General features: G+C 47.8%; 1 protein-coding gene across 6 annotated transcripts in view; it reads right to left on the bottom strand.

Annotated features, from left to right (window-relative positions):
- NUAK1 (NUAK family kinase 1) overlaps positions 1-14,319 on the bottom strand; it is a 72,411-nt gene that overhangs the window by 36,325 nt on the left and 21,767 nt on the right. For all 6 annotated transcript variants that reach the window (XM_055328046.1, XM_055328047.1, XM_055328049.1 and 3 more), the window contains one exon: positions 2,295-2,415. In XM_055328046.1, the coding sequence (XP_055184021.1) occupies positions 2,295-2,415 (121 nt within the window). The remainder of the gene's footprint in view (positions 1-2,294; positions 2,416-14,319) is intronic.

The following is a 14,319-nucleotide window of genomic DNA, read 5'->3' as shown; positions in this document are numbered from 1 at the left end:
CTCCCAATTAAGGAGCCTGAAAACTCTGTCCCGCATTCCCAATAAAGAAGGCTCCTTCTCCACGCCAAGCAATCCCAAACACAGTGCTGCTCCACAGAACATGTGACCCACACTGGTTCACACTGGAGAGGACATCCTTCACTAGTGCCTTTGGATTTCCATGGTAACCATGGAAGCCACAAGGAGCAAAAACACTCCAAATTTTATAAAACTCACTCTCATCCTGCATTTTGCATCTCCACTCACTTGAACCTTTAGCTGTTCCTCTCGTTTACAGGCATATTCAGATTTGTTTTATCAACCTAGAATTCTACTTTCCCCAATTCTTCCTCAAAATAACTCTTTCAAAGCCCAGCTTGACAGCCACAAAAACCTCTAATCTCCAGGACTCCATTGTCCCAGAATATGTTGCTTTGCATATCTACATAATATTTTTCTTTTCTTTTTTTCTTTTTTAAAGATTTTATTTATTTATTCATGAGAGACACACAGAGACACAGAGACACAGGCAGAGGGAGAAGCAGGCTCCCTGCAGGGAGCCCGATGTGGGACTCGATCCCAGGACCCCGGGATCACGCCCTGAGCTAAAGGCAGATCCAACTGCTGAGCCACCCAGGTGCCCCTACGTAATATTTTTCTGTCATGCCTGTATGATGCCTTGAATATAAGGTCCATAGCCTATTGTGTCTTTCAGTGTCTAACCACATATAATCCAGTGCTTAACCAGACTCGGTCACTCAGTAGACCAGTGGTTCCCACACTTGTGAAAACACAGACAGCCGAGCCTCACCCCCAGAGTTGCTGATTCAGCACATCCTTGTGAGGCCTTAGAATCTGCATTTCTAACAATCCCAATTCATATGACGTTACGGGTTCAGAGAGTGCACTTTGAGACTCACTGCAAAAGATGTTTGCGAAATTCTGCAAATGAACAAATGATTGAATGAATTAAAATGTCCCTCAAGCACCCTCTCACCACAGGCTCCAAAATTGAGTTTTAGGAAAAATCAAGATAAAAACTGTTACCAACATTTACTTCTAGATGAGGAGCAAAAATAGAAGGCACAATGGAAAAAATGGCCAGAAACAGCAGGGAATCAGAGGGAAAACTTGAGATAGATAACAGAAAAACTTTCAGGCTACTGTCTGGTTTCCTCTTAGCCATTACTGTGCAACGTATTATGATCAGACCACAATTAAAAATACTATGATGAGACCAAATTAGAAACAGGTTCATTTTTCCGACTCAACTGTGTATATTAAAAAATATTCTGGGGAAACACTTTGACTCAGTAAACCCAAGCCTAGAAAATTTTTCATAAGAAAAAAAATAATCGTCAGAAATGAATATATAAATGATTATAAGGAAGGTCCCTAAGGCCCCGCTGATAACAAAAGGAATTAGATCCAATAAATTATGGTACATCCATAAATGGAATACTCTAAAGCCTTTTAAAATGTCCCCTTACAGGGGATACTTACTAGCATAGGAAGAGATATATGATATAATACGTGAAAAAAAAATTAAGTCAAAAAAACATTATCAGTAGTATGATCTAACTTTGAATAAAAGTCAGGTACAGATATAGAGAGGTAGATAAAAATATAAATATAGCTAGAGTGCTAATTTATCAAACTGAGGGTGAGAAATGAAATTATTTTGAAACTTTAATTTGTGCATTTCAGTCACTTCTGCAACAAATACATATTGCTTGAGTAGTACTTTTTACAGATTTAAAAGAAAAAAAATAGGCTATAGGAAGTTCATACTTTCCATTTCTTCCCAGGAAGGAGCAACCAGTTGAAGCATGAGCATTTTTCTTTTTACTGACACAGCTCTTGAATTCCATTCGTGAAGCATCTGCCCCACCAAGATATCCCTATTCTTTCTCGGACCCACTCAAAGATACTCCCAACTCAAACAGCCTCCACTTGGAATAACACGTGACTCCACCATGACCCTGGTCACCCAGCAAACTGCCATTTTTCAGAAACCATGGCTGTCTCGCATGCTGGCTTTTAATAAGGCCAGTTGCTTAGCAACCACCAAAGACCTGGCAAGGATCTAGAAGAAGGCACTACCCCGAGCTATTTTATGACCAAAGTGAGTTGTGCTTCGTGTGTCTGGTTGCATTCAAAGTAACCAAATAAGAGATAACACCCAGCTATTTTTGCATCATGAGGAAAAATACTTGGCTCCTGCCCAGAAGGACAATTACCTAAAAATCTTGGCAGGCCCCATGGTATGAGAAATGGTAACTGATACGCGAGTAAAAAAAAAAAAAATCACTGACCTTCATAAATACTGATGATATGAGGATGGTTGAGGGATGACATGATCTCAATCTCTCGTCTGATGTGAACCATGTCTTGTTCATCCTTAATTTTGTCCTTACGAATGGATTTTATAGCAACCTATAAAGTCAGGAAATGAAATGTTACCCAGAGAACTAAACAGATGCAAATCAGCCATTGGGGGAACTTGGGAAATAAATACAGATGTTACTTGTTGGCAGAACCGACAATAACCAAAATAAAGCTTCAAAATACCCCCTGTCACATCTTTCGTTTATAGCAAAAACACCCTTCTCCCAACAACAGAAAACATCAGGTTCCAACAGCCTGGGGTTTGGGATGCAGGGTTGGTTTTTTTTATTTTGGGCTTTTCTTTTTTCTATAAAGTGGAGGCTGCTTCACGTGGCCAGATTCCTTTACTCCAGGAATCCTGATCCTTTTGAAAAAAGGCAAGCTCGGTTTACAGGGTATCAATGATTAAACATGGATGGCTGAAATCAGTATCACTCAGCTCCACCGGGCAGCTGCCGAAGGCTAGCGAAAGTTCTGCTGCATGGGGCTTCTTGAGGCCAGTTCTGCCCCTACATGGGGTCTTAGCACTGCAGCCTACACTGTTTGTACAACTGCTCAGTGGCCAAATCCTTCATTCATCCTTCCTCTTGCCCAAAGCACCTTCGTTTGGTAAATGAGATAAAAAAGGCTCTGCTATAGAAAAGTCAGGATAAGACCATAAAGCAATGACAGCCAGACTCCCTGCCCAGCCCCAGTTGATCCCCATGCCAACGTCTGCAAATGCAAACTGTAGAGCGCTGCCAGGGCCAGCGCACAGAGCAGTTACTCAAAAGAAACGCATAAATAAAAAAGCATTAAATGACAATGGGAATCTAATAAGGAAAATCAGATTTGCCAAAGGATTCATCTTTGCTCATGAACAAGTTGCTTCGTCATTTAATCCTTGGCCCTGGCTCCAAGGGAGGCAAAAAGTACTTTGGATGGGGACGGCCAAAAGGAAGCCTGCCAACCAATGTGTGGCCAGTTCCCAAAGCCGGCTTCGTCCCCTCCGAAGTGGTCCTTCTGTGATGTCAGCTCCCACCTGGACCACTCTCTCTTAGATGAAAGGCACTTAACCCTGGGACCACAAAGGCACGAAGTGCTCCAGAGACAGCATCCTGGTTACCAGCAGGACACCACTACAACTAAATTGAGATGGGGTGAAGCCCTGCCAGCCTCAGCAGGAACGTCCTCACACCTACGAACCATTGCTTCTTCTGGCTTCCACCAGGTCCCCACCAACCACGATACATGGAAACATTTCTAAAATGCAATCAGTCCATCTATAACTCAGTAAGAATCGGGCAGCTATTATTGTTGTTGCTCTTGTTGTTGTTGCTGCTTACTGACCTCCCCACAAGTGAGGTAAATGGACAGGCAGGTCCCCATATTTCTGCTCTGCAGACTCCCCCCCACCCAAGCTGTAATGAAATCAGTATTTGTGTCGTTACTTGCCTCTGTACTAATGGGAATCTAACTGCTTTATCTGCAGTGCTTAACTCCGGGTTGGCACGTGGCAGGCCTGAGAAAAACCTTAGTGTGGGAAGGCTGGCAGGTGCTAGGTGAACAGAAAGGAAAAGAGGAGGGAGGAGGCAAAGGAGGGGGGAGGCGAGGGTGATGAGAGCGTTAGGTTATGAGAACATCGATGGGAGAAGTGCTAATGAAACTAGAGCAAAAAAGGAAGGACCACCCCAGTCAGACATCACCACCAAGACAGGCACCCTGGGAAGATGCTTAGTTTTTCTTTGGCATCCTACCCATGAGAGCAATTGAGGAATGGACAAAACAGACCGGAAACACGGGTGCCTGCTGTAAACCCAGGGACAGGCACCGCCCTCCCTGAGACTGGGGGCAGACCCCAGGCCGGATCAAAGGAAGCTGCCCAGAGATGAATGAGCTTCCAACCTCAAAGCCCCTTTTCACCAGGGTGCTGGGCTCAAAGCCACCCCAGGCCCTCCGACAGCCCTATTCAGTATGCAGCAAGAAAAGCCTCCCCATGCTGACGTCAAATGTAAAGATATGACTGGAAGGCTTTATTTTGTCTGAGCGGGGCCTGGCACCCGGGGAGCTGGTTCTTGGGGGAAGCAGTGAACACACACAGGCCGTGGAGGATGTGGGTGGCTGTTGGACCATCTCCTGCATTCCTCCATGAATTAGATGGGCCAGGGGGAGAAACCACCCCCCCCTTTGATGATGCAGCAGGCTGAACTTGGCCTCCAGGAGGCTCTATTGTCAAATGACAATAGGCACAAATTCTTTCCCCGTCCAGGGTTGGGGGAGGGTAGTGACATTGTTGGGGGTAGAGTGGGCGGTAAGAAAATAAGGCCACTTGTCGGTTCTTCCCAACAGTGGAGCAGGAGGCTGATGGTCTCAGGGCATGTTTGGCAGGGGGAGGCTTCCAGCCCAATATGAAAAGGAAAATGCTCCCATTCTAATAAAGCCCCACTCTGCATTAAGGAAACTAAAAGGGCTCCATACTGTTAATAACCATGGTGGCTGTCCCTCCACAAAAGTTCCCCTCTTCCTGCAGTTAATCTTCTCTCGAAAATGCAAAAGGGGGCTCCATCCTGCCCCATCTTCCAAAGGGCTGGAGGGAAGTCAGTTTGAGACAAAGGCTACAAATCACTTAGAACCATGCAACTGTCAAGGCCAGGAGGAGACATCTCAGTTCAACTCCCAAGAGCCAAGAGCTGACTCACCCAAGGCTGCAGAGACAGTACATGGCAAATCGCGGACGCAGAAGAACCACAGTAATAAGAGCAGTCGGTGGGGAACACCTAACTGGGGGCAGACCTGATGCAGACCTGGGCCGAAGTGCTCTTCAGGCCGCGGATCTTTATATTCTTATTCAGGTGTCAGCTCCAGGATCTTCTGGGGCAGCCCTCCCCAACCCCTGGAGCCCACAAGGCCGCTCCAGCCATGACCACCTCCCTCTTTCCACACCTTCCCCCACCTTATCTTCTTTGGGACAAGTGGCACCTTCTGAAATTATCTTGTGCTTCTTTGTTTGCTGCATATTCAGCCTGTGACCAAATCCAGCTTGTGGCCTGTTTCTGTAGGCCTAGAAAGCTGAAAATGGTTGTCATATTTTTAAAGAGCTGTTTTATAAAAGGAGATCTGGAAATGCAACTCCTGTAACATAAGGTAGTGCCTGCTTCAGGAAGTCGGGGGATAAGCTAAGCCAGCACACGGGGAAGCACTGTTGCATAACAGTGAGGGACAGGGCTTTGAGGCCTGCCTGAAACCATTCACTAGCTGTGTGACCTCAGGCAGGTTGCATAACCCCTCTGTGCTCATCCATCAGGTAGGGATCCTGTGAGGATTAATGTCAGGAGGTTAAAACATGCCTGGACCATGATAAGTGCTCAAAAACTGTCAGCATGTTTAACCTGAAGGGAGGCCCTTCCTGCCTTCCTGCCTTTCACTCTTGGAGCACACTAGGATTCCTCCTGGCTCCTCATGGGCCAGCAAGCCAAGGCCTAGGGAATGGAGACCACGTTTGTTCCCCAAAGTACATAAAGGCCAACGGAATCTGTCTCCTGGGGCTTTGCACTGTAGCTTCATCTGAAATGTCAGGAAGCTCCGAGCGGTTGAGGCTCACCCACCATGACCATTCATGGTATCTGAGCCCAAGACCAGATGAAAGGATGAACAACCTGAAACCCCAAAAGCAATCTCAGGACTATATTCCTCCATCTTCTCCTCATGGTCACCTGTGCAGGTGAACAGGGGAAAAAATATTCTCACTCGAATCAAAAGCCTGCCTCAAGATCTCCACTGCAGCTTCTTTGAATCTGGACTGTTGGTTCACTTATTTTTTTGGAGCACCTAGCAGGTACCAGGCACAGTGCTGCCATGACAGAGAAGGGACCCAAGATTCTGTCCCAGCCCTCAAGGTTGGGGGGAGGATAGGGAATGGACAAAGCCAATTAGCACAATGACACAAATAATTACATACTTGTCCTAACAGGGTGGGGGCATTCTGGAGAAAATCTCCTCTCTGGCTTGCCTTAGTCCTCAGCCACATTGACAAAGAAAGAGAGAGGTAAGGAGAGGTCCCAGCAGGAAGAGATTACCAAATGTCTGAAATCATACACCCTCCAAAAAAAAAAAAAAAAAAAGGCAATTTGTTGCTGCACAAGCCAGAGAGATGTCACTCCACCTTCAAAGTGACGGGAATTCCTGTGCAGTACAGCCACTTTCATAAACGTTCCCAAGTCTAGACAGCACTGTGTGCCTTATAAAATGGTCTGCCTTTAAATAAGGCCACCCTATAGTTTAATGTCTAAACCGTATGCAGCGGCACATCTGGCCGTGGACCTGGGATTCCGCCCCACGGTGCCGGCCTGTGTAAGAGGCATCAGCCCAGCCAGTCCCCATTCCTTGTTAACCATAACAGGGCCAGCCTCCTCTTGCATTCACGCAGTTTCTCCTTTTTGGGGTAATCATCACAAACCACCTATTCTGCAGCCTGCTGGGCAGGACTTGCTGCTGTGAATGTTAAGAGCTTGGTGGCTGCGCAGGGCTCTAGAAGGCCGCGGGATAAAGCTCAGGCTACTGCCAGCAGGCCAACCTCAGATGAGCCCCAGCATTGCAAGTCTGTTTCCTCGTCTGTAAAATGGGCCTAGGATAGCCCCCCTCTTGGGGCAGTTGTAGGGTGTGGGAATAATGTGAGTAAAGTAACCAGCACACAGTAGGTGTCCACTGAATGGTGGTGACTATACATGAGGCCTGGCAGATACGGGGCCATGTTTCTGGGGGACAAACCCCCAGCAAATCCTCTTATAGGTCTCTCCCCACCCCATCACCCACACACATCCTCCCCTTCCCCACATTTGTGCTGAGGCAAGAGCAGGTTAAAATTCATACCCAGTCTGCCTGCAGAGTGGGGCAGCCAGCTGTCTTCCCGGCCTGCTCTGGGGAGTGGGGAAGGTTCTGGGCAGGTTGTGTGTCTGCCAGATTCAGACTGAGAGCGTCACTGCCCTCATCCCTCCAGAGCACCTCCCATGGATGTTCATTCACTGCCATATGTCAGCCTGCAGGGAGATCTTAGTGCTGTCTTTGGCTCTGACATAACAGCATTTTAAAATCAGTGACAATATTCTTCAAGATGGCCATAACCAGCATTTCTAAAGTGTTAACCATGTGCCAGTGAGCCTTATCTCCTTTATTTTTTTTTTATTAATTTTTATTTATTTATGATAGTCACAGAGAGAGAGAGAGAGAGGCAGAGACACAGGCAGAGGGAGAAGCAGGCTCCATGCACCGGGAGCCCGACGTGGGATTCGATCCCGGGTCTCCAGGATCACGCCCTGGGCCAAAGGCAGGCGCTAAACCGCTGCGCCACCCAGGGATCCCCGCCTTATCTCCTTTAATCCTAACTAAGGCCATTTTACAGGGGAGGACACTGAGGTGCAGAAAAGACAAATACTTCCCAAACTTGCCCAGTCTGTAAAAGATAGAGAGCTAAGGCTATAACTGAGACAGCCTGAGCCCCAGGATTCTAGCTCTAGAGGTTACAGGTAATGCTGGGGTGGACAGCAAACATGGCAGGTGACAGGATCCCTCCAAGGGTCTCAAACAGTCTCCACAACCTAGTGTGATGGGCCCCTCCAAGTGGATAAAGTTTTATAGGGTCCTAGGAGAGGTGCCAGGGGGCAGCATTTGGGGTCTGAGTAGCAGGGAAGAAATAGGGCCTGCCCATCTGTAAACACGGCATTAGCATCACTTAGTAGGAGTAAGTTTGCATCCTAAGCCAAAGAGCCCCTTGGGTCACTTGATGGCTTCTTTTCGGACAGGCAGTGCATTGCCATCACCATGGGGATGCCACCCAAGAGGCCACCCTGCAGCCAAAGCCCCTCATTAATTAAATGACCCCCAGCTCTTGGTGAGGAGCATGGCCAACTCAGGACAACACTTGAGCAAGTTGCATGATGCAACCGCCCCACAGGGACCTAAGCCAACTCCTCCATGGGGCCCAAGGGCCTCTTCCTCTCCGGCCTGTTGATTCATGTCACTACATGGATGTTTCTTCAGGCAGAAGCAGATTAGAAGCCAAGAACTGTATCAACAGGCACTGAGGAGATGCACCCCCCAACACCAAGAAGCACGGCATGGGTAAGAAAGAGCTTTTTCTTCAAAGAACAGCATCCACCATGCACCACCAGCAACCTTTTAGTCTTGTGAAAGGTCCTGAAAATAAACTCCTCTGTAAGTTGGTTCTCCAGCCTCAATTTACCAAAACTCTCCATCAGAGATGACATGGCCTCAGGTGATGCTGACCCTTCTCCCACCGTGAAAATGTGTTCTATTTCCAGGAAAGCCTGGGTGGCTCTATCAATTCGGTGTCCTACTCTTGGTTCCAGCTCAGGCCATGATCTCAGGGTCATGATATCCAGCCCCACATCAGGCTCCGCGCTCAGTGGGCAGTCTGCTTGAGGTTCTATCTCTCCCTCTCCCACCCCCTCTAGCCTTCTGTACACTGTGCGAGTACCAGTCCACACTCTTTCTCTCTCTCTCTAAAATAAATAAAATCTTTTTACAAAAATGTGTTCCATTTCCAGAATCTGAATAGCATATCAGATTCTTATCTGACAGGGCCAGGGCCTGCTCAGAAGGACCTCAGAGAGGCGGGGAGGTCTTTATCTACACGTGTGGGCTTCCCTGGCTCTCCACACCCCCTTTTCAAGGACTGGCCTAAGCATGTCATTATCGCACGGGGTAATGCCACAAGGGAGGTGGAATTCATGGCTTAGAAACTGTGGGCACATTCACACTCCCTGCACTGTGCCTGGGTTTGTAAACACCAGATAGTGGCCATGGCTGACCAGGCAGGAATCAAAGGAGCGGAAAAAAAATAAAAATAAAAAAAAAGGCCCATGGAAAGTTAACAACAGTGACAATGCCAAAGCAAGCAATGAGCCAGCTCAGAGCACACAATCTGATTCTCTGGGTGAGCAGTTCCCCTCAGAGTGCTGAGCACACCACCTGCACCAGAGCCAGGGGCGGGGGCCTAACTGTAAAATGCAGCTTCCAGGCCCCACTCCAAATCTACTGAATTCCAGCATCAGCATTTTTTACAAGCTCCCCAGGTGATTCTGCAGCACTTTGACATTTGAGAACTGTCGGAGTAGATGTGGCCACCATGGCACTTCCTACTCCGAAACTTAGACACTATGCAGCCATGTTAAACATTAGGTGATGAATGAGAATTAATGAACTGCCCACCCATATAGAGGGGAATTAAACACAAGCTTCTTCCCTAAGGGGACTCTGTGACCCGAATTAATGTGCCCCTGGCAAATGGGAGGCTTGCTCCCAGCGGGGGGGGGGGGGGGGGGGGCAGTTTCTGTCTGCAGACCTGCGGATGCTGGTCTAGAGGCCAGCTGGTAATGGGCTCCTTCACGCTCTGCACACAACCTGGGGCTCCCACACCTGGAACCATAAATGTCTCCAAAGGAAGAGACAAGAAGTGAGCCCTGGAGCCTCACGTTCATTCGGCCCACTCGGTGACATAGGGTCTGGCTGGGACTGTGAGGAGCTTTCTCCCACCAGGATCCTCCAGAAGTCTCTCCAGGCTCTCTGCCCCAGTGAGTGACCCCAAGACCCGCCACATGCAAAGGCCTCTGGTAGCACAAGACATGTGACACAGGCAACAGCAGAGCCACACAGGGAGACTAAATTCGCAAGGCTGTTTAGCTGGAACTCTAGTGGCCAGGCAGCTGTTTATTTTTGGACTTTCACGTTTCCGAAAACCAAGTGCAGCACCAACTCAGAACTCTAAAGTACAGCTGCTTTCTTCCAGGCTCCAACTGTCCTGGGGAGGGAGAGGAAGGGCCAGACCAGAGGGCTGTGGCTGGACAGCCTGGACCAGTAGCATCTGATCACTCTGATGCTCTTCACAACCGGGTTTGGATAAGCTTAGGGTTGTGCAACCTTTATTTATCAACCTCTGAGTGCAGCAGAGCCTCCACCGGAATGGCTGAAAAACCACATCAGCACCTTGGCCTTGTCTTTGGTCACAACAACATGGCCAGGCGCCCCTGCAGAGAAGCATGCACGCCATAGGCTCATTTCCCTCACCCACGAACAAGGACGCCAAGGGTGCCAGCTCCACGAGGTTGATGGAGGCCTGGAGCAGACAGTGTACAGGAAGGAGGACAGAGAAGGAAACCGGCACACGGCACAAGGAGTAGCGATCAGCCGATGGTAGACCTCAGGATGTTCTATGTCAACCCCCTCATTTTACAGGTGAGGAAACTAAGTCCCAGGGAGGTCAAAGCACAGGCCCTGGGTTCACAGAGTTAGTAGCAGCACTGGAGCTGCAGCGAGAGTCCCAGGTCTCCCTCAAGTCCGGGATTAATACTCTGGGCAAGTGCTAACCCACTTCTGAGCCACAGCTAGCAGGGGGACTAAGACTGTCACCCAAAGATCTACAGTGCATACTCGAAGCAGGCCCCAGCAGCCAGGCCCCGGACTAACAAGCTGAGATGGTGAGCAACAGCTACTCCTAAGCGTGCTGGCGAATTGTGACCTGTTCCTCAGCATGACACCTCCCTCTCGTGCCAGGGGGCTGTCCTCCCACAGACAGGCCAGAGATGCAGTCTGCTGTCCGAGTCAGTCCAAATCTCAGTCCAATTTCTGAAGCCTGATTTGGTAGCACACATGAGGGGCATGCGGGGCATGCGGGCATGCGGGGAGGCTTTTATCCCATTATTTCTTAATTCACTGAAAACATTGCTTTTAAATATTAACTTGAGGCCACTACTGAATCGCTGACCTTGGGAACAATGCATAAGGGACACAAAAGACCTAAGAAACAAAATTAGTTTTCCAAAGTGGAGGGAAAAAATTAGTCAATTGAATTTAACTGATCCAGGTGAACAGAACAAAGATAAAAAGTTTTTTAATTTCTTAAGATGGTAAAATATATAGGACAAGCAAAAAAAAAATTATATTGCCTATTTCAAGCTTGAGTGATTCTATAAATAAGTGAAAGGGAAGATTCTTCAGGTGTTATTTTTATACCAACAAAACTCTTCCTGGGAAAGCTGATTCGTGGCAATCAGAGTGTGCAAAGCACTCAGGACAGGTAAGGAAGGACAGCGGGGCTGTAATCTGACTCCTGGAGGCCTCTGTTAGCATCTCCTCACAAACCAGAGTTTCTTGTCCTTCCAAAGGAAGCTCTCATTGTCCGTTACCCAGAGAGAGTCAGCAGGCTGGGCCCTGCTGCAGAGCCCCTGCTGCAAAATCCACCCCCCATGCTTATCAGCCCCCTAATAACTCCCCACAAACCTGCCAGGGAAGCTCATCACGGCAGCGCCTCCGGCTACATGCACACAGCCCCAGGCGATGCCAGCCTGACCCCCCGAGGAGCACGCTCAGTTCCCCTCGGGCATTTCCTGCCACCCGCCAGGCAGGAGAGCTCTGTAAGCTTCACCCAACACCCAACACTCAGTTCCTACCCTCAGGGAGATGGGGTGGAGGTCTGTGGCTCTTACAGGGATCCAAAGAACAGGCTGGACGGAGAATGTGATGCTCCTGGCCATTCGTGCTCCAAGACCCCTCCACACCGATCATCTCAACTACTGTCTTCAGCTGACCAGCTCCTCCCTCCATGCCCTCCCCCAAAGATGAGCCCCCATAATGCACCTCGAGGTCCACTTCCCTAACCTCAGTCCCCATTCACACAGAGACCATCCCTGTGTTATTCACTGTAGCTTCAGTGCCTCCCCGGGGCCTGGCATATAGTATATGCCAAAAAGCTGTGGCTCATATGGTCTCCACGCATTAAAATGGAACCTTAACATTTTGCTAAGTGATAAATCTGACAGGGAGAGGCAAATACTGTGTAATCTCACTTATACATGGAATCTAATAAAGCCAACCTCATAGGAATAGAGAGTACGCTGGTGGGTGCCAGGGCCCAAGGGATAGGAGGGAAATAGAAGATGTTGGTTAAAGGGCACAAACTTTAAAAAAAAAGGGGGGGGGCAAAAACCTCCAGCTATAAGCTGAATAAGTTCTGAGGATCTGATGGGCAGCACAGTGACTATAGTAAACAATACCGTCTTATGTACTTGCAAGTTGTTAAAAGAGTAGATCTGAAATGTTATCACCATGCACACACACACACACACACACACACACACGATGATTATGTGAGAGGACAAGAAGTGTTAATTAACTTCATAGTGGTAATCATTTTGCAACATGTACGTGTATCAAATCATCACACTGTACACCTTAAACTTACATATGTTATATCAATAATATGGCAATAAAGCTAGGGGGAAGGACCCTTAAAAAAACAAAACCAAAGCAAGACATGTTATCATTCTACAGCCACCTGCCATGCAGTCTTCTTTTACTTACTTGTCTCTCAAATGTTGAATCCCTACTTGTTCTGAAACCACTGAGCCTGAACTTGCTCACCCCTAAATTGGAGATAATATGATGGTATTTAGAAACAGGACCTTAAGGGGTTGATTAGGTCCTGAGAATGGAGCCCTCATGAATGGGATCAGTGCCCTTAGTGAAGAGACCCCAGAGAGCTCCCTTGTGCCTTCTGCCAAGTGAGGACATGGTCGTCGATGAACCAGGGAGGGGGCCATAGCCAGACACAGAATCTCCAGGCACCTGATGTTGGACTTCCATGCTTCGAAACTTTAAAAAATAAATTTCCATTATTTATAAGCTAACAAAGAAAGAAAATGGAGATAATTATAGTGCCCACTTCAGAAGGGCTGAGAGATCATTCCCAACAATAGCTAACAGTAAGCCTAATAATTACCAGCTATCAAGCCCTGACAATGAGCCAGGCACTGGGCACCATCCTATTGCTCAACCTTTCACTCATTAAATTCTTGCAGAAACATTATTATTTCTACTTTCTCAGTGAATATAAACTGAGTCTCAGGGAGGTGAAGTAACTTGCCCTAGGGCACACAATTAATAAATAGAACAGATGGGTCTCACAGAACCCAGTATCTGTACTCATAAGCTCTGTACCACACCCACAAGGCAAGTGCCATGGCACCTGGCACATAGCAGGTATCTGATAAATTTGAGCTGAATCAATCTCTGAAGACACTGCCCTGTCCCCACCCTAAGTCTTGTTCTTAGTTAGTATTTAAACGCTTCCATCTTCAAAAGCACATCCATTGGTATTCCTTGCTTTTCTCTGTGAGGCCAGCCAATGCAGTTGGACAAAAGGCAGAATTGGAGGGGGTGGGGAGAATCTGGGAGGTGTGTCCCTAAAAATGATGCAATCATGAGTCAATTCGCCAGCAAGCAATTTTGGCAAATCTGCTCTGGATAAGGCAGAGATCCAGGTCTTGCAGAACATGATCCAGACATTCCCTTTAAGTTGCTTACAATCCTACTGGAAAGGACAGTGGACATAGGGGTTCCTCCCTGCCTGCACCCATTCACCCTTCAACTGATAGAAACACCCTGACTTTGCTCTGGGGATACCATTACATGCAGTTTTAAAGAGACTGTCAGTCAATGGGTAGACCCATTGCCAATGCCAATGGGTGGACCCATGATTCTAGGATTTGGCTAAGAAGATGTTCTTTCCCCAGAATTGAATTTTAAGTGGTCTGAAAATGGCTGGGACATTCATCCCAACAATAATATCCAAGAAGATATAGTTCCTTGGGCTTCCTTGGGTTTTATCTTTTCCCCAGCCTGGTCCTGTGGGATACACCAGGCCTTACAAATTTGTTTTCTCCTCAATGAATCACGGAGTCCATTTCTGTCAGTAGTAACCAAGACCCCCTAACTTCTACCGGGAGATACCAATGAGTCAGGGTAAGAAAGGAGATCAAGGTTACTAAGCAGGCAAGCACCTGCTGTATTTGGGTTTCGAGAAGTCAAGGCGGGCTCCTCAGAGGAGGTGGGATGGGGCACTGGACCAGAAGATACACAGGCTTTGCACAGACAAGGAGAAGTGCAATTGAGATACTTCAC

Source organism: Nyctereutes procyonoides, unplaced genomic scaffold, assembly GCF_905146905.1.
Source record: "Nyctereutes procyonoides isolate TBG_1078 unplaced genomic scaffold, NYPRO_anot_genome, whole genome shotgun sequence".
Classification (NCBI taxonomy): Eukaryota; Metazoa; Chordata; class Mammalia; order Carnivora; family Canidae; genus Nyctereutes; species Nyctereutes procyonoides.
Note: the sequence above shows the minus strand (reverse complement) of the source record. Positions and strands in the feature narration are given on the sequence as shown.